This window comes from Chinchilla lanigera, unplaced genomic scaffold (assembly GCF_000276665.1).
Source record: "Chinchilla lanigera isolate Chin_1 unplaced genomic scaffold, ChiLan1.0 scaffold00066, whole genome shotgun sequence".
In the NCBI taxonomy this organism is placed as follows: Eukaryota; Metazoa; Chordata; class Mammalia; order Rodentia; family Chinchillidae; genus Chinchilla; species Chinchilla lanigera.
In genome coordinates, this window is record NW_004955467.1 from 6979718 (window position 1) to 7000232 (window position 20515).

General features: G+C 48.4%; 1 protein-coding gene across 3 annotated transcripts in view; it reads left to right on the forward strand.

The window, feature by feature from the left end:
* Gas7 (growth arrest-specific 7) overlaps positions 1–20515 on the forward strand; it is a gene marked incomplete at its 5' end in the record, with an annotated part of 244231 nt that continues 223716 nt past the window's right edge. For all 3 annotated transcript variants that reach the window (XR_263351.2, XR_263350.2, XM_005399366.2), the window contains 1 exon segment: positions 1–268. Coding sequence is in view for 1 of the 3 variants with exons in the window: in XM_005399366.2 (XP_005399423.1) it covers positions 86–268 (183 nt within the window).

A 20515-nucleotide genomic window follows, 5' to 3' on the forward strand; every position in this document is an offset into this window, starting at 1 on the left:
GCGCCGGGGACCCCGCGGAGCCGTTGCCCAGCCCGCCGGGCTCGGCAGGGATGCAGGCTGCGCTGTGAGCACGGGCGCGAAGGCCATGTCCGGCGCCCGCTGCCGGACCCTGTACCCCTTCTCCGGGGAGCGGCACGGCCAGGGGCTCCGCTTCGCCGCGGGCGAGCTGATCACGCTGCTGCAGGTCCCGGACGGCGGCTGGTGGGAAGGCGAGAAGGAGGACGGGCTACGCGGTTGGTTCCCGGCAAGCTACGTGCAGTTGCTGGAGGTGAGGGGCCGGGGGGCCGGGGCGGGGAGACCCCGGCGTGCGGGGCTCGTGGCGCGGACGTACCTGTTGCCACCCGCGGGAGGCGCGGCCGTCCCTGTCTGAGGGGCGCTCCGGGGGCAGCCTCTGCCAGTCCGACCTTTCCAGTCTCGGAGGGGACCAAGGCGGCGGGAGCCCCTCGAGGCGCGGGCAGCGCGGACTCGCCGAGAGCGCTCCCCTCGCGCCGGCCCCCGGAGCACATCGTGGCGGCGCAGAGGAAGCGAGAACTTGTTGCCAGTGTGAGTTCTGGAGCGGCGGGCGCGGTGCAGGCAGTGGCCCGGGCTGCCAAGGGCTGCCAGAGTCCGTCCGATGGTCTTGAAAAGATGCATGGAGGATCAGGACGCTGCAGCCCCGCTTCTCCAGCCCGGAGCCTCTTGACCCGTGCACGGCCGTGCTGCCTGGGGTCGGGCTGCCTGGCCGCCTCTGGGCCGCCCACTTGCTGATCAGCTGAGCTTTGCTGGGCACCAGCCTGAGCCCCATCAGCAGGCTGAATCCAGGGTTGCGACAGCACCGGCCCGAGCCCCCTCCCATGGGCTCGGAACCTGAACGTAGCTTGTTCTAGGGTTCTGGCGTGGCCCCAAAGCTGCATAGAACCTGCTGAGCCAAGTCAGCTGGCTGTTTATTGTCCGGGTGACAATTGGGAGGCCTCACTGTCACAGACTGAATGAGATCCGAAGTTTCTAAAGTCCTTTGTGTGGGGTGTGTGTGTGTGTGTGTGTGTGTGTGTGTGTTTGTTGGGGTAGGTGACTTTACAGGACTCCCTTAAGTAAAAGGCTGCCCGACCCAGGATTATTGGGAAGACTAAATTAACAGTTACTTTCAATTAAGCATTCTGGTAAAAACCCTGCCCAAGTCGTGGGCAGATTGAATGTAGTTATGATTTTACCCGACCTAGTTCACAAGGAGCAAAGTAGCAAATTTTGAATGAAAACGCTCCATGGCAGGCTTAAGGTAGGAGGGCTGGGGGGTGAAGTAATTATAGGGTGAGTTTGCAGAAGGGGTAGCCTGTGTGGACATCATCAAAAATAGTGCTGGCCTCCTAGAGGCACATTGTGTTTCTTGCAGGTCCAGAGCAAAACAACAAACTCCCTCCAAATGGATCAGTAGCATTTGAGCAAAGTTTACAGGCTGCTAAGGAAAGGCCAGAATGACCTCTCCTGGGCCACTAACAGGAACTCTTCTTGCTTCTGTGTTTTGAGCAGCTGGGCCTGCAGGAAAGGCTCAGGTGTGTTCCCTGGCTTTTCCCAGGCTTTCCTGACATTTAGAGGAAAAAGAAAGCAAGTGTACTGCTTCCCACAGGAAGATCTGGAGCCCTGCAGCTTCTAGCTCAGAAGCCCTGGGAGAGACACATATTTTGGGAGTTCTGGTGGCCACATTTTCCCAAAAAGTACTGATGTGGACATTTGGCTGGTGGGTGTCTGTTGGGCAAGGAGTGTCCCTCGCTGGACACAGCCTGCTCTGTCGTTTTGGGTGGGAGTGAGGCTAGGTGAGGTGTTCCTAAGAATGGAGTGGCCCTATGGCTTTTCCTTGGGATGAGGGAGGGAAGGTAGACCAGGCCCAGGGGGACAAGGCAGAGTTATCAGCTGGGACACACCTGGGTGTGTCCAGTGACCTTTCAGAACACTCCCAAGTGGCAAGTTGCCACAGAAGTGCCCATGTGTGGGCAGTCCCACGGAGAAGGGCATCTGTTTGTTGAGCACCTCACTATGATGATATAAACGTTATCAACAGCTCCCCTGTGCAAGGAGTGGTGCTGTCCTCATTATATAGACAAGCGAACTGAGTCTGGGCTCAAGGAGTCATGCTTGCATATCGGGTTAACAGTTCTATTGTCCTTTATGCCTCTCTGGAACGCGATTGCCCAGGCTCAATGGTGCTGAAAGGCCAATGAAGGAATCTATGTAGCGCAGCCCCTGAGGTCAGTGTAGGGGACAGCTTCCCTGAGGGGAGGCTACAAGGCTCTCGAAGGGAGGGCAGCTATAGCTGGGGGCAGAGTGGACTGTCTGGGCCACTAACCCTGAAGTTTGACTGTATGGTGGGCTGCTGGGTTTCCCCTAGGTGAAGGCAGAGGTGCACCTGAGCGCATAGTCTCAGCACTGAATGGGATTCTGCAGGACCCAGTCAGATGTGATTTCAACATAGGATTGTGGATCAGGTTCTTGACATCTGGGCATCTCATACCTGAGCAAACTCATTCTTAAGGCTGAGGGCTGCATATAGACAAAGGGTATGCGAGTCCCATGAGATGGGGTGGGTCCTCAGAGATGGACTTGGTTAGTCGGAGAAGGCAGAACTCTGAAGGGAGTGGTTGGTGGGAAGGGCTGCCATTGCACATAGAATTCTGAGATTGGAGGAGCCTGGACAGGGCTCCTCAAGGCAGGAGTTAGCACAGAAGCCAGGAGGGTGGAGCAGGGGCCGGAGATAGGGGAAGTGTGAACCCCATGGGATGTCAGCCAATGAGGTGCCTGGCCTCAAGCTTTCTGGGGACGTGGAGTTCAGGAGGCTAGGGGAGCTGCTAGGGAAACAAGGTCAAACGTGGGCCACAGCAGTCTTCTAGGGCAGGGATAGGTGGGAATGGCTTCTTCAGCCTGCTCCCTACTCCATTGGTGGAAGGAGTCCAACCAGGAAGCCCCATCTTGGTGGAGAGGTATGAGACATTGACAAGAGCATGTGCAAAGCGGACCCTCTCCAAGGACTTATTTCTTGTTCAGATGGAGAGGGGATCGAAGAGGGGCTCCATGGCAGATGCCACCATGAAGGGAAGTAGGGAGCCAGCTCTGAGAGAGCTTTTAGGTCCTCTTCAGGGGCTAGCCAACCCATAAGGCCAGGCCATCTTAATCGAAGGCCTATCACTGGGAAATCTCTTTGGTCCAGACTCCAAGAAATTAGCAAAATGGTGCAGCACATACCTGACTTCCAGAAAGTGGACTCCGGGAAAACCTCAGCCCAAGCAGGCATGTATGATGGGTCCCGTTAGGCCTAAGGAGTCTGGCCATGGGGGTCCTGGCTATTCAGAGTGTGGTGCAAACCTTCAGAGGAACCAGCTACCTACAGAAAAGGAATGAGGCTTGGGTTAGTTAGCTTTCAATTGCTGTGACGAAATACCGGAGATAAACAACTTCAAAGAAGGAAGGGTGGGTGTGGGCTAATGGTTTCAGAGGTTGTACTCCAATGTCACTTGGCTTCATTGCTTTTGGGTCTGGGGTGAAGCAGAACATGATGATGGAGAGGGCATAGTAGGACAAAACTGTTCATCTCATGGTGGCCCAGGAAGCAAAGAGAAAGACACAAGAAGGGGCCAGAGTCCTAACACCTCTCAAGGACATGCTACCAGTGATCTAACTTCCTTCTGTAGGCCCGCCTCTTACAGCCTTCATCACCTCCTAGTAGCACCACAGGCTGGTGACTAAGCCTTTGACCGTGTGGGGCTTTGCAGGACTCATGTGCTCCAAACCATAAGAAGGTCTAACAGCCACGACCCATAGCTGGCTGTGGGATATGAAAGCACTTAAGTAAGAGCAGCTAGAAGAATCTTTAGCTGTGAAGAAGGAGAAGAACAGAAATTCTCATATCTCTTGGAAGACACAGTAAAGGAGAAGCTGAGCCAATGAAGGGACCTGAGACCAGAGCTGGAGACTGAGGAGCACATTAGCTAGTCCCAAGCCAGGCCTCTGATCACCTGCATAGACCTGGAGTCCCCATATGTGGGGAGATTTCTGCCAGGGTGTAGAAACAGCTCCTGTGGAAGGTGGGTAGGGGAAAGAGTCTGTATCTCCATCCAGGGGAGCTTGGAGAGTTAGACGTGGTCCTAGAAAAAGTCTTGTGGCTGGTCAGGCCCCACGGCCGGATGGCTGACCTGGGCCCCGGAATTCCTTGTGCTTCTTCTTACTTTGACTGTAGAGAGGAAATTAGGGGTCTAGAGGACGGTGTGAGATGGACATCTGCAAAAACTCCCAGAGTTCTTGGGCAATAATTTTGGAGGGGTGATAGATTGGAATACAAACACAACACAGGTTTCCTTTAACTGGGTACTGTTCTTAGTATTCATGATTTGGCTGGAAGGTCCAGACCTCCCAGGTACTGCTGGAATTAGAAAGCGTTCCACAGAAGGCATGTGTTGGAAACTCGGTTCTAGAGCAGCAGTGTTCGGAGGTGTTTGGGTCCTGAAGGCTTCACCTTTGGGACTGGATTAACGCTAATTACAAAAGGGCCTGACACAGAGTTTGCATGCTTGCTCTCTTGCTCTTCTGACTTCTGCCATGGATAGTGCAGCTGGAAGAGCCTCCCCAGGTACAGGTACTTCAACATCGGACTGGGTGGCCTCCAGGTCTATAAGAAATAAGCTTCTTTTCTAAATTATCCAGTCTGTGTATTCTGTTATAGCAACACAAACTAGACTAATGCAGGTGTTAACATAATATGGCTCCGCGTTGCTAGTGGACCTGGCAGGGATGCAGAAGATCACCTCTGAACTCCATCTCTGCCTCTCCCCGCTTGTGTCTCATTTTGGGGCCCTGTGATCGTGCTGCAGGAGTTTCCCAGGAGTGACTGTGAGAGGCAGTCATTATTCGGGAATGATGTTTTATCTATTGCTAAGTAACAAGTCAGCCCGGAACTTACGTCACACAGTTCTGTAGGTTGGTGGGGCTCAGCTGAACAGTGCCGGTGGTCCGTCTGGGTTGTTATTAGTTGTTAGTTGTAATTAGATGGGGGCTGCAGCTGGAGTCCAGGTGGCTGTGCTGGGCAGGACCTCCAGAGTGCTTACCTCCTTCACCTGTCTGTGCCTCGGTGCTCTTCCGTGTGGCCTGGGTCTCCGTGTGCCATGTCTTCCTCTGGGTCCTTTTGCACATGACCTTCCTCCTTGACCGGGTGGGTGGTTGGAGCTCTCACAGGGTGACTGCCTCCCCAAGAACACAAAGGCACAAATTGCCGGGCCTTCTTAGGCTTAGACCCTGGGCTGGCACAGTGCTGCTGCATATTCTGTTGTGAGTCACGGCACCAGCGCAGAGGCAGTGGGGAAGGGAGGTGGGTACAGCTATGGAGACACCGGAAGCTTGGTTCCTTGAGGGCCACTTTGCAGACTGGCTGCCTCAGAGGGTAGGGATGAGACACACGGAACAGATGATCCATTAGAGGGGAGCCAGGGGGTTTCAGGCCGGGCTGATGAGAGAGGGAGCCTCCAGAGGGAGACAGCATGCAGGAGACTTGGCTGTTCTGTTTGGTTTCTCTGTTGCCAGTGTTGGAGAATTCCTTTTTTTTTTTTTAAGTCTCCACGGGTTTCTTTATAGAGACTATGCAATTAATATGCTGCTGGAATCTGAAATCAGATTTGCCTGTCCACCAAGCCATTGCCATAAACCAGCATTTTTGGGTCAGGGCTCTGAGGATTCATAGACATAGCGTATCTGAGCTGCCTGACGTTTACTAAATGCTTGGTGTAGTACCCAAACTGATTTTAATAGAGAGCCTTTGTTGCCTGTAACATGAAAATCAACTAAAATGGATGTGACCTTGACCCTCTCACCAATATTTTTCAGACATTGACTCTGTTCACAGAAGCTGTAATTAGGCCTGTGGCTCCGGATGTGTAATTGGGACTGAAATTATGCCATCTTTCCTAAGTCATTCTGCCCTTTGATTTGAAGGCTGTGGCCTGCATCGGTAGCTCCTGCAGTTTGGAAATCTACCTGTGGCCATTTGGAAATCTGCCTATCTGCCATTTCCCAGCAGGAGCCACTGCCGTCTCCACACTGTGTGCTGGCCTGGTCAAGTGGCCGCTCCACAGGACTTTAGAGCAGTGGGCAGGGCTTCTGGATGCAGTGCACTCAGGGCATCTTCACAAAAGTTCCCTTAGCAACAAGTCGGCGGGAATCCCTGACATCTGTTAGCCACTGTGTCAATCCCCGACATCCATTTCTACCTAGAGACACAATTGGGATGCTGACCTTCTTGTATTCTTCTAAGCAGAAAAGGCCCAGCGTGTATCTGATGGCATAGTGGACTACGCTGGTCCTCACCTTGTTGGTGAAAGGAAGTGTTTAGTAAACCAGGAGGTCTCGTATGCATTTAAAATATTATGACTATTATCGGGCCACCCCAGGGAACACTGTTCTTGCAGCTCGCTCCCTTATTACTCACAGCAGCGAGGCAACACATGACAAGCTTTCTAACAGAATGTCAGGATTGATTCCCCGGTACTTAATTGCAAAATTACTGGATTCTTTTCTTCCTGCTATGGTGAAGCTTCTGTGGTACTGTTTATACCTACAGTGAGAAGCAGAAATGGTGGCTGGTAGGTGCATCTGGGATTCCTTTGGCAGACCAGAGCATGGGGTGACATTGTGAAGGTGACACGATGAATGTATGAATTATGAGAAATTCATGTGGAATTTGTTGCTGTTGCTGATGTTGTTTATTTTATTTATTTATTTTTTGTCTTTTTAATTTTTTTTTTTTTTTTTTTTTTTTTTTTTGAGACGGGGTCTTGCCGGGTAGTTCAGGCTGGCCGTGAGCTCGCTTTGTAGCCCAGGCTGGTCTCGAACTCACAACGATCCTCCTGCCTCAGCCTCCTGAGTGCTGGAATTACAGGTGTGTGCCACCACGCCCTGCTGTTGTTGTTTTGTGCCATGGATTGAACCCGGAGCCTTACGCCTGCTAAGCTCACAGTATACAGCTCAGCTATATCCCTAGCACAGTTACAGAGTCCACGCACTTCCACATTCGGTACCTCCTTGGTCTGCCATCTGACACTTACTTTATTTGTATAACTTCCTAGTTAACCGTTTCTGCTTCTCTTTTCAAGCTGCAAACTGGTATGCTGATACTCCCAGCCACTCACCATTTCACCTGTCAGAACTATGTTGATAGCCAGACATGGTGGCACATACCTGTGATCCCAGCTACTCAGGAGGCTGGGACAGGAGGATCACAAGTTCAAGGCCAGCCTGGGCAACATAATGAGAGCCTGTCTCAAAATAATAAACAGGGCTGGAGGTGTAGCTCAGTGCTCCCTGGGTTAAATCGCCAGGACTGCAAAAAAAAACAAATCCAAAGACAAAACGAATGTCATAATCTTTGTCCTCTTTTCACTGCCTTCTACCTCCACCCTTCAACCTTAGTGATTGTCACCTCTGTCTGTCTACCAAGACACTTGGCATCTTTCCTTCTCTTATCTTTCCCCTCCTATTTGTTAGTTAGCCAGGCTTGGCCATTGTTCCTGGAAGATATCGCAAAGCCTCCTCCCCTTAACTTGCATTGGCAAACCCAGTGCAAGGCCAAGAAGCAGTTTAGGATTTGTAGGCCAGGATGCAAAATCAAGTTAAAGCTGCCTCCCTGGGATCTAGTGTGCCCGGGGCAGCGAGAGGTGGGGAAGGCACCTCATATGTGCTGTCACAACAGCTCAACTCCACTGCTGTGGCCTAGAGACTGCCATAGGATAGTACTGAAGCCAGTGAGCTTGTTTGTGTTCCAATAAAACTTTATTTGTATCTTCATTGTTCCACAAAGGCTTGTGTGGTAAGGGTTTGGTCCCCAGCATGGTGCAGGTGCTGGTGGGGAGATGGTGGAAACTTTCAGAGGTGGAGCCTAGGGCACTGGGGCTCTGCCCCGAAGAGGATGGTGGGACCTGAGCCTCTTCCTTTTCTCTGTTACCTCCTGATTGTGAGGTGAGTCATTTTGCTCTGCCATACTTCCTGCCAAGAGGATGACGTACTGTGCCCCCACTGGAGGCCTAAAATCAAGGGCCGGCCTGACCGCCAGCTACGACCTGCACAGCACTGATAGAGCGCTTGCCTGGCTTGTGCTCTGTTTCTAGCACTAGAGACAAGCGGAACCAGGCGCGATGGTGCACACTTGCAATCCCAGTCATTCAGGAAGCTGAAGGGCCACAAGTTCAAAGTCACCCTGGGCAACACAGTGAGACGTTATTGCAAATAACAATAACAATAAAAAAATAAAAGGACTTGGGATGTAGTTCAGTGGTCAAGCACTTACCTAGCATGTGCAAGGACCTGAATTCCATCCCCTATAACAGAAAAGCAAATAAATTAAAACAGGCTTTATTTTCTTTATTTTTTATTTATTTATTTTTTTTCTGGTACCGGAAATCGAGACCTCGTGCTTGCCAGGCAGGCGCTGTGCTGCTGAGCTAAATCCCCAGCCCCAGGCTTTACTTTTTAGACACTGAAGGTTTTTTTTTGTCTTTTTGAGACAGGGTCTCATTATGCAATTCAGGCTGGCCTTGCGCTCCCTTTGTAGCGCAGATTGGTCTCGAACTTGAAAGGATTCTTCTGCCTCAGCCTCCCAAGTCCTGGGATTACAGGCGTGTGCCATTATGCCCAGCTAGACACTGAAGTTTGAATTTGTAGTTTTCTTCATGTATTATGAGATATCCTTTTGATTTTTTTTCAATTGTTTAATAACATAAAAACCATTTCTAGCTCATAGGCCGAATGTTTTTTGCCATTACCTGGTTAAATATTGGTGACTCATTCATTCATTCATTCATTCATTCATTCATTCATCACTCACCCCTGGAATGCCGGAGGCAGGTTATGAAGCACTTGTTTGAAGTGTGGGAGGCAAGATAAGAAAACACAGAAAAGAAGAAGGTGAAACTGTATATAGTGGAGCACACCTGGAATCTTGGCTTTTTGGGAGGCTGAGGCAGGAGCATTCTAAGGTCAGGCCCAGCCTGAGTGATGTTTTTTTTTTGAGACAAGATCTCAGTATGATGAGGCAAAGGTTTCATAATTGGGAAAAAGTTAATGTCCTTGATGCAGAAGTGCCTTTATAAGTTTTTTTTCTTTTGTCCCAGAGATTGAATGCAGTGGTGCTGTACCACTGGCCTTGAGCTCACTTTGTAGCCCAGGCTGGTCTCGAACTCACAACAATCCTCCTGCCTCAGCCTCCTGAGTGCTGGAATTACAGGCGTGCGCCACCACGCCCAGCTAACTAGCCTGAGCGATTTTGAAGACCCTGTCTCAAAATAAAAAATAAAAAAGGATGGGGGATGTAATTGTAGCTCAATGCAAAGACCCTGAGTTCAATCCCCAGTACTACAGTAAATAAATACATAAATAAACAAACAGAAGAAGAGAAGCAGGCTCATCTTCTCATTCTTCTAGTTGGGGAGATAGTCAGTTAGCAAAAAGTTAATTTCAGAGTGCCATGAGGCCAAAAAAATAGGTGCTGTGATAGAGTGGGGGGTCTGATGGTGAATGGGGGGGATCCAAGTAGGTCAGTCAAGGAGTTTCTCTAAGGAGGTGATAATACCACACCCCTGAGTGCTGCAGTGCACCAGCCTGAGCACATTTGGGGGGACATAATTCAGGGGTGAGGGGACGACAAGTGCACGTAAGCCAATGTGGGAGAGCATCACCATAAGCCTGTGTTAGAGGAAACAGGAGGGTTTGGGGGCAGGCAGAATGGTGAGCAAGGGCAGCATAAGCTGGAGATGTGTAGGAGAAGGACCCGCTGACACCAGAGCCGGGGGCGCAGTGCAGCAGTGGCAGGGCCAAGGGCTTGGACCTGGTGGAAGGGGTTTGGTTTGACCGGTTTGTTCGAGAAAGCTTGTCCAGACTGCACGGTGGAGGGCAGACTTGAGAAGGATGCGGAGAGACGCAAGGAGCCGAGGGAGGAAGCTCGGAGCAGGGAGTGGAAGTGGAGGTGGGGAGACGGGGTGGGTTTGCAGTGACTTTTGCAGGTGGAGTCAAAAGGTCTTCCTGGCGCACTGATGCAGGGATCTCACCCCTGGCAGGTCAGCTGCTGTATACTCTCCCTTGTTGTGTGGTCCCTATCTGTCACTCCTTCATTCCGCTGCTGGAGAACGCTTCCGTAAAGGATGAGGCAAAGATTTCATAATTGGGAGAAAGTTAATGTCCTTGATGCAGAAGTGCCTTTATAAGGTTTTTTTTTTTTTGTCCCAGAGATTGAATGCAATGGTGCTGTACCACTGAGCTACGTCTTCTGCACTTTTTAATTTTTTAATTTTTATTTATTTATTTATTTATCTTTTTAAGACAGGGTCTCACTATGCAGTTCAGGCTGGCCTTGAGCTCACTTTGTAGCCCAGGCTGGCCTTGAACTCTCAATGATCTTCCTGCCTCAGCCTCCCAACTGCTGGGATTACAGGCGTATGCCACCACGCCTGGCTATTTTTTTATTTTGAGACAGAGTCTCAGGCATTAAGTTGCCTGGGGGGACCTCCATCTTGTGATCTTCCTGTCTCAGCCTCCCAAGTAGCTGAGACTATACATATGTGCCACCTCACTAAGGTGTAAGTTAATTTTTACTCATTTTCCCCCCCTAAACAGTGCAGGGAGCTATACTCACGGCGTCTCATGTGTCAGCGAAGTGCTATTCCACTGATCCACATCCTGCATCTCAGGAGGTTTGTTTTTCCCCAGTATTGGAGACTGAACCCAGGACCTTTGCACTGAACAATATTCTTCCCCTTTTTATGTTTTATTTTGAGACAGGGTCCTGCTAAGTTGCCCAGGCTGGGTTTAAGCTTTCAATCCGTCTGCCTCAGCCTCCTAGAATGCTGGGATTACCGGCATGTACCACCACACATGGCTCATAAATTATTTTTTAATCCCCAAGCCCCCAAATAAAAACCACAGAGGAACACACTGGCAAGAGAATGAGCAAAGTATTTGGATAGAAACTTTATAATAAAAGGCATCAACATAATCCTTCTCACAAGTAATTAAATAATTGCAAACTTAATGAAAAGGATAGCTTTAAAAAAATGTAAAAAAAAAAAACAAGAGAAAGAATGGGTATTGATAGTTCATACGAAGTAGATTCCATGTTACTTAGAAGTCCTAAGAACATATATACCTCTGGCATAGCAATTCCACTTCTAGGAATTTTGACTCGGGAACCTCTGATAGTCAAGCTATGAACCTTACAGTACCTGGTGCAGCACTGCTTCTCGTAGTGCAAGATGGGCCACACCCTAAATGCTCACCAGGAGGAATTGGGGTCATCTGTTTTAGCGAAGAATGGGCATGCAAAGGGCTCAAAAACTGTATGGAAGCTGAATTTTAAAAATAAAAATATTGGTCAGTAGTGCTACGTATTTTCATGGAGTCAGCGTAGTGCTGACTTGTTCCGATAAGGCAAAGTTGCTGTCCTCCGGCAGTGAACTGCTTGTGTAAAGCAGGGACTGTGTGCCCTGTTCCTTCCTAGAGGGTCCTTGTGTGGACAGAACAGGTTGCAGGAATATGTGCTGGCCCCAGGGCACGTTCTTTTAAGTATCCCCAGTAAGAACAAATCTTTGTTTTTTGGAGGTGTGGATTTGACTTTTTTGGAAAAGGCCAGAATTTATCTAAAGCCAAGTTTGGTGTATCTGCGCGTGTGACTGTCTGTCACTTTATTGTAGAAAGGACTTACGGAAGCTTACCAGAAAGCATATGGCTCAGTGAGATAAACGCATAAGGATGTGAGGAAATCTGGGGGTATGGAAAAAAATGGAGGGAAGCAAAGTAAGATGACTGTGGGAGTAAAGTTTGGTAGAGGAGAGGATTATTGAGTTAGCACTGTTCAGGGTTAAAAAAAATAGGGCCAACCCTCTGTTTGGGCTGCCTTTGAGCAGTTCTCAATACGCATAACAAGCATTCTGGAAGTGGTGGGTGCTTGGGGGTGCTTGGGGGGGTGTGCAGTGTCGATCAGGATGGGTGAGGATGTGCCACTCTAATAAGAAGCCCAAATCTCAGACGTTAAAACAACCTAGGTTCCCTTATTTTTCCCCATGTGCTGGGCATTGAACCCAGGGCTTTGTATATGCAAGGCCAGTACTCTGCCACTGAGTTACAATCCTAGCTTTTTAAAACATTGTATGTTTAAAAATTACTTTCATTGGTACATTTTAGATATACGTAGTAATAACATTCATTATAGGGAATTTGTACCTGTGCATAATGTATCTAAAAACTGTATTGTGAGACAAGGTCTCACTAAGTTGTCAGGCTGTCTTTGTGACCCTCTGCCTTTGGCTTCCAAGTAGCTGGGATTATTGGCATGTACCATGTGCTTGTCTTCAGCAGTGTCTCTTAAACTGAATTTAGTGTTTCTGTGATGTTTCTTACCTGAATATTCTGTCTGTCTCTCTGTCTGTGTCTCTGGTACTAGAATTGAGTCCAAGGCCTTTGTACTAAGCTATATCCCCACCCCTTTATTATTTTGAGGTGAGATATTGCTGAATTGCTTTGTTGCCCAGACTGGGCTTGAACTTGTAGTCCTCCTGCCTCAGCCTCCCAGAATGCTGGGATTACAGGCATGTGCCACCAAACCTGGCTCCTTAGATTTTTTTGGACTCAGCCATGGCATAGGGCTTGGGTTTTGCATGTCTGACAAGCTCGCATATGCTGTTGATGCCACAAGCAATTAGACCAGGGTGGCCCTCAGCAGGAGCCCCAGCCCCCGAGAGCCACAGGCTGGCTCGTTCTTTCAGATCAGTGTTGTTGAGCGCAGAAAGCCATACCCTGAAGCACCATGCTTCGGCCTTCTGTGCACCTTGAACTAAAGGAGAATCAAGGCTCTTTGGCCTTCACCCCCAACTTGACTGTCACCCTGTCCTCTCCGGAAACTCAGGCGGTGGCGTTCTCTGGTGCTCCGTGTTGCTGTTTACAGCTAGCTGTCCCCTGGAAGCCTCGCGTGCGCACGGATGGGGCTTTGGGGAGGTGATTGGGCAACGGGGCCTGATTATCGGCGGATCAGTCTGCGGATGAGTTTATAGCTAAATGCGATGCTGGAGTGAAGCCCAGTTGGCGGAGGGGATCACGGGTGTGGCCTGGAAGGGTCTGTCTCCCGCCCTCTTCCTTTGATCCCACTCTCTGCCTCCTCCCTACCATGCCATGGGCAAGCGTCCTCTGCGTGCCCCCCTGCCGTGCCACCCTGCCTTGAGGCCAACCGACTATGGGCTGAAACCTCTACAAATTGTGAGCTAAAATAAACCTTTCCTCCTGTAATTTGTGGGTGTCAGGAATTGTGTCTGAGGGATGAGGAAGTAACCAAGGCATGCCCTGATCACCAAAGGTTCGCTTCTCCAGAGTAATTTGGGAGAAGGAAGACTAGAGTTCATGCCATACCCGGAGCACAGGTGAACTTTGTCTCAAAATGTTGTTCAGACTCCCTGGAAAACCATTTGCTTTTCCTCTAAAACTGCCTGTGAGCTGAGTGTGGTGGTACATACCTGTAACCCCAGCTGCTCAGGAGGCTGAGACAGGAAGATTGCAAATTCAAGGCCAGTCTTGTCAATTTAGTGTGATCCTGTCTCAAAATTTTAAAAAGGCTGGGAGCATAGTTCAGTGGTAGCGCACTTTTTTTTTTTTTTTGTATTGGGAATCGAACTCGGGACCTTGGCTTGCCAGGCAGGCGCTTGTGCCGCTGAGCTGTATCCCCGGCGCAGTGACAGCACACTTGCCAAGCATGCATGAGCCCCTGGCTTCAATGCTCAGAACTTCACAATAAAATAAAATTGTATGTAGCCCCTGCTTCCTTCTTGTGAAGAAAGTTCTTTAACTTTCAACCATCTGGCCCTCTTTTTTTTGAGCATGACTCCTGTGTGCTTGCATATTAAAACATTTTCCTTTTTCCTATTAATCTGTCTGCTTGTTTTATAGACTCAGATTTCAAATTGTCAGATTTTTATGGGTGCTTTTTCCTCTGTAGTTTTTTCTCTCTCACAAGCTATTCTGGCATGTAATCCACTGCTTGGTATGCTAATAGATTCTTCTTCTTCTTTTCTCTTTTTTGTCTTTTTGAGACAGGGTCTCACTATGCAGTCCAGGCTGCCTTCAACTCGAGATGTAGCCCAGGCTGGCCTCGAACTCACAGCAATCCTCCTGCCTCAGCTTCCCAGCTATGGGGATTACAGATGTGAGCCACCACAGATGGATAGATTCTTAATTTATACTTTCTTTTTCCTGGTACTGAGAGTTGAACTCAAGATCTTCATACTGAACTATATTCCCAACCCTTCTTAATTTATTATTATTATTACTATTTTGGGTTTTTTAGACAGGGTCTTATAATTCAGGGTGGCCTTGAATTCACTGTGTAGCTCAGCCTGGCTTTAAACTCCCAGAGGTCCCCCTGACCCAACCTCCAGGGTGCTGAGATTATAAGTGTGAGCCACCATCCTGGATACTTTTTTAAAATACTGAGATAGAGTCTCACTTTTTTTTTTTTTTTTTGAAACTAGGAATCGAACTCAGGACCTCACACTTGCCAGGCAGGCACTGTGCTGCTGAGCTATATCCCCAGCCCCCAGAGTCTCACTAAGTAGCTAAATTACTCAGGTTGGCCCTGAAGCTGCAGTGCTGACTTAGCTTCTCAGAGTGCTGATGGTATAGGCGTATGCCATCACACATGTGAGCCTATGCTCTCTGAACAAAAGTAGTCATTTCCTGATTCCAGACTCCCTATGATCTTTTTTCTGTACAGTAAGTACACCTGTTGCAACATTGGCTTCAACAAAACCAGCAAGTTTCAATTTTTATTTTAGCACCTACTATGTGCCATGCTTTCCACAAGGCTAAGCAGAGATAGCAGGGCAGGGAACCGAGATTAGAGGTGAAAGACTTCCTTGGGGAGACTTCGGAAGTTTGCTGTCCGTCGCTCAAGGGCAGTGATGGCAAACCTTTTAGAGCTTTCCGTGATAGAAACAGCCTGCTGCGGTATGTGTGCCATAGGTTCGCCACCGCTGCTCTTGGGCAGCTGACAGGTGACATCTTTCAAAGACTTTAAGACTCACTGAGTCTATCGTGATGAAAGTCCATCTGGGCATCTAGGGTCCTTCGCTCTTTCTCAGATACTCCATTCCTCCTTCTCATTTGCTTGTTGGGTGCACAGAAAACTCCAGGATTAGTCAATAGAAAACCTAAGTAAGTTGTAAAAATTCTTCAGAGATGCTATTTTAAAAATTCTACAGACACGAGTCCTTGTCCTAATTTAATCTCGAGAGAGGATCCTTATTTTAGCAGCGGCTCATGGAAGAGAGTCATTGAGGCATTTGTTTTTGATTTGTAATATAATTTAGGAACAGAAATAGGAAAACTTACCTTTAAATTTAGCTCAGGTCTGCTGTTGTCATTGATCAAGTATTTTATTGATAAATAGCTGCAAACATTTGTTGTGCTTGGAGGGAAAGATTCAGCCACATTGGATCCTTGACAGTTAGGGATACACATGCTAAAATGAAATCTAATCTAGGATTCAGTTTAATTTTTTTCCAGGACAGTGGGGATTGAATCCAGTGTCTTGCGGATGTTAGGAAGGTGCTCTGCTGCTGACCTACACCCCACCACTAGAATTTTCATATTATAAAGAAGGATCTGGACGCCAGGGGCTTGTCTCTTGGTGCAGGCACATCAGAAGCTATGTACAGCGTTACTGTGCATGGCATTAGTGCAGCACTTTTCCAGTATGACTAGGCATGCAGAGCACCTGGTGCTGTCTTGAAAATGTGGATTCTGATTTAGTACGTTTAGCATGGAGCCTGAGTCTGAGGGGAAACGCATGTCTCTCCACTCCTGTACAGCCCTACAAGGAGTCTCCAGCAGACATCAGCTTGGTTTCTTACAATCCAATTCAGTTTATTTACACTGCTGGAGATGGAACCCAAGAGCTTGCACATGCTAAGCAAGTGGTCTACCAGTGAGCTACGTCTCTACCCTGCACACCCTTCACAAATTTTATGAGACAGGGTCTTGCTAAGTTGCCCAGGCTAACCTTAAACTTGAGAATTTTGGGGTTTTTTTTGTTTTTTTTCCAGTACCGGGAATTGAACTCACGACCTTATGCTTGCCAGGCAGGCGCTGTGCCGCTGAGCTAAATCCCCAGCCCCAAACTTGAGATCTTGATTCAGCCTCCTGAATGGCTGGGATAACAGCCATACGCTACCACCCCTGGCTGATCCAGTTCAATCCTGACACTGTCTATGTGGAGTTAGAATCAGATTCCTCACCTTCAGGCTCAGCCCCGCAAGACTGGCCCCACTTCCGCCTGTATTCCCCACTGTTCCCCACTTCCAGAGTTAGCGCCGCCTGTATTCTAGCGTGTCACTGTATTTCATCTTACACTACAGTGACTCTACGTTTCCAGCAACCTCCCAACTCTGCTGTAGCTGGACCTTGGGCCACGATTTGAGGAGCAAGACGTGGGTACTCTGGAGGGTTTCTAAGTTTGTCTGCAAGACATGTTAAATCCTAGAATTAGATTGGATTTAGATTTTAAGTGGATTATATGAGTTTATGCAAGGTCATCTAAAGAACACAAACTTTGGAATTAGATAGACTTCTCTTTAAGTTTATCTATCTGTCTATCTATCCATCTGTCTATCTATCTGTCTGTCATATTGGAGATTGAGCCCAGAGCATTTTTTGGTACCAGGAATCAAACTCACAGCCTCGCACTTGCCAGGCAGGTGCTGTACCGCTGAGCTATATCCCTTGCCACTCAGAGCACTTTTGTGTACACTAGGCAAGTGCTCCACCACTGAGCCTTATCCGTAGTCCTCTTGTAATGTCATTTTGAGACAAGGTCTCACAGAGTTGCCCAGGTTGGCCTTGAACTTGTGAGCCTCCTCCCTCAGCCTCCAGCGTAACTAGGATTACAGGTGTCTATCACTGTCTTTGAACATATCTAACTTGAGGAAGAGGTATGGTGGTGACTGACCACAGGGTATAGGTGGGACTCAGGAAGGCTTTACTGGGTATGGGCCAGGAGCCTGGTTATGGAGAAAATGTGGGATTCAGCCAGTAGCAGGGCTATGTGGCGGTGTGGTGTGACGTGAGAAGGCAGGCACAGGACGTGGACTGAGTATGAACCACGATAGCAAGAGCCTGGGGTAGTCTTGCCAGATATCCACGGTGTTTAGAAAGGCTTGTAGAAGGGATGTGGCCGCGTACCTGGAGATGGTTTATCAGGTCCGAGGGGGTGCTGGGTGCATTGTGTGGTTAGGTCTGTGGGCTGGATGGGAGGCCTGCTGCTACCCCTGATGTGAACTGTTCGGGTCACAGTCAAGGATGGGGTAGAACCTCCCTAGAGTGGACAGCAGAGCACAGGGCAAGAGGGAGGCTGCTCTGCCTTTGAATCCCAGCTCAGGCCCTGAGCTTGTGCAACTCCAGGCAAGCTGCAGAGTATTTCTGAGTTTTATAGGGTGTCCGTGAAGGCCAGGAAAAATGGGGGAAAAGCCTGACACCTTGTATACACCCTGTAAATGGAGTTTATGTATTTCCACATGCCCTGGTGATCGGGCAAAGTTGGATGCTGAGACCCGCCTGTTAATGGGCGGCTTCCGTTGAGGGGCTGCTGCAGTAGGAGAGACGCAGCTCCACAGCCCCTGTGAGGTCATTCTGCAGGACCGTCTTCTTGGTGCAGCCTGTGGTCAAGACACCGTCCTCTGGCCCTCTCATGAAATGTAGATTCTGAGTTCAGGAGGTCCAGCGTGGGCCAGACCTGCGCTCCAGACCCTCTCCCAGCGGTGCTGCGGGTCCTGGCATATCCCTTGGAGTTGTAAGACTGTCAACTACTTCTTGGAGGTTTCAGGGTACACACAGATCCTCCTGGTGAAAGCAAGTGAAGCTGCTGCCGCGGGGGATGGACTAATTAGTCTTAATCATTGCTTTGTACCTGGGTCTGTTGGGCCTTTGGCGTGGTGCACACTCCTGCACGTGGCCTCCTGTCATGAGGAAAAGGCCGTTTACTGAGAGAAGCGGAGTTCAGGAGGCTTTAGAAGGACTTAAGCATTCTTGTTTGTCCATTGCCTATTCCTGGAGCAAAGGAAAGTTTGCTTCAAGGGAAGCATGGAAACTCCCCCGGCTCCCAGTTCTGGGGATTGAACCCAGGACCCTGTACACGTTAGGTAAGCACTGAGCTACCCCTCTAGCCCAGGAGTGTTGTGCTGTGACACCCCAAGTCAAGTCCTGGGCCAGTGTCCTGGAGCTCTGAGTTGGAGGTGGTGCCACCACCAGCTGGCATCTCCCACAACCCTCTAGCTTGGCTTCTGCTGCCCAGGTCACTGCTGTGGCCCTGTGGACAGGAGGGTCTCCCCTAGTGATGTTCATTGTCTGTAGTTATATTGCAATGATTTTGTAGCCAGTTTGATCACAGAACTGTCCCATTTAAGGCTTTTTGTAGGTTTTTCACCACCTTTACAATAGGCTGAGTGCCCCTTATCCAAAATATTTGGGACCAAGGAGTGTTTCAGATTTTGAAATATTTTTGGGTAGATAATGAACTATCTTGAGGACAGGACCACAATCAATTTTTTTTTTTTTTTTAATCTTTTTTGAGACAAGGTCTTGCTATGCAGTTCAGGCTGGCCTTGAGCTCACTCTGTAGCTCAGGCTGGTCTCAAACTCAAGACCATCCTCCCACTTCAGCCTCCCAAGTGCTGGGATTACAGGCGTGTGCCACCATGCCCAGCTAGGACCCCCAATCTAAACATAAAATTCATTTATGTTTCATGTACACTTTACACAGACATCCTGATGGTAATTTAAAAAATATTTTTAGTGCACCTATGTTTTTACTATGACCCATCACGTAACGCTGGGTATGAGTTTCCTACTTGGAACATCATGTGGGTAGCACTCAGAAAGTTTGTGATTTTGGAGCGGTTTTGGATTTTTGGATTAGATTGTTCAACCTGTAGAACACGCCCAGCTAAGCTCTGTTTATGCGGTGGTGACCCAGCCGTCTGCCTTCCCAGCTGCATCTGCCCATTTCATCACGTGCGTTAGTTTATCAAAATCACAGGACACTCCTCATTCTCAGGGTGGCTTTGTTTTCTCTTCTGTGTCCTTGGACGTGCTGTGTCTTCTCCCTGAAGCAGGCTTCCTCCCTATCCTCTCTCTTACCCTGCTTTCTTTCTTTTTCCTTTTGAAAAAGTGTTGAAAGCGTGCAAGTCCATTGTTTTATAAAAAGAATATTCATGGGATAGTGCCAGTGTGGTCATAATTAATTTTTAAATATTTTTAGCACCTCTATGAGAAAAATGGAGCCAGTCGCTCTTCAACCCCCACGCCCTGCACCCCCCTGCCCACCCCAGCCACTCCCGCCTTAGGCAACCACTGACTCAGCCCTGTGTCTGTGGACTTCCTGGTTTGGAGCTTCTGTATCAGGGAATCGCATCCATGTGGCTTTCTGTGTCTGGCTTCTCTTACTTGACGTAATCTCAGGGCTTATCTACACAGGAGCGTGGATCACCGCTTCATCCTTTCCATGGCCAAATAATATTCTCTTGTCTGCCTTTGCCATACTTATCTATTCATCAGTAAATGGGCGTTTTGGTTGTTTCTCCTTTTTGCTCATTCTGAGTATTGCTTCTGTGAATATTTGTCTATCAAGATTTTGTGTGGACACGTCTTTTCATATGACCCTGCTGGGCCATATGGTGCCTTTATGTTTAGCAATTTGAGGAGTTGCTGGACTATTTTGTGAAGTGCTGGCACTATTTTACAACCCCACTAAATGTAAGAGAGCTCCAGTTGCTCTGTATCCTCGCCAGCATTTACTGTCTTTTAAATATTAGCTACGCTGGTGGATGAAGGTGTATCTAATTATGGTTTGGATGAGTTTTCCTGATGATTAATCTGACTGAAGATCTTTGCACATGTTTAATGGCTTTTTTTTTAAAAAAAATCTTATTTGGGGAAATGCCTATCAGATTCTTTGCCCATATTTGGTTGGGTGATTTTTATTTTTTGCAATTGTCCCTTTTCTTTTCTTTTCTCTTTTGTCCTTTCTTTTCCTTTTTTATTTTTTTAAGCCAAATTTACTTTCTGAGGATATAGGGAAAAAATCAGTTTCTCCTACTGTGCTCTTTTTTTTTTTTTTTTTTTTTTTTTTTTTTGAAGTAGGGTTTCACTATGCCATTCAGGCTGGCCTTGAACTCACTTTGTAGTCTAGGATGGCCTGGAATTCACAGTGAGCCTCCTGCCTCAGCCTCCCGAGTGTTGGGATTATGGGGGTGCACCTGGTCTCCTACTGTACTCTCACAATATGTATTACTTAGTCTCTCACAACATAGATTAAAAGTGTGGAGGGTCAGTGTTATGGTTGAAACATTGTGTCAACTTGGGGAGTCTAGAGGTTTGGCTAAGTAATTTAGCAGGAAGCCAGAGTGTTTACTTTATATATATCTTGAGCCTGTGGAAGAGGAGGGCATGGAGATTATGTGAGAGCTACACGCCCCTTAGG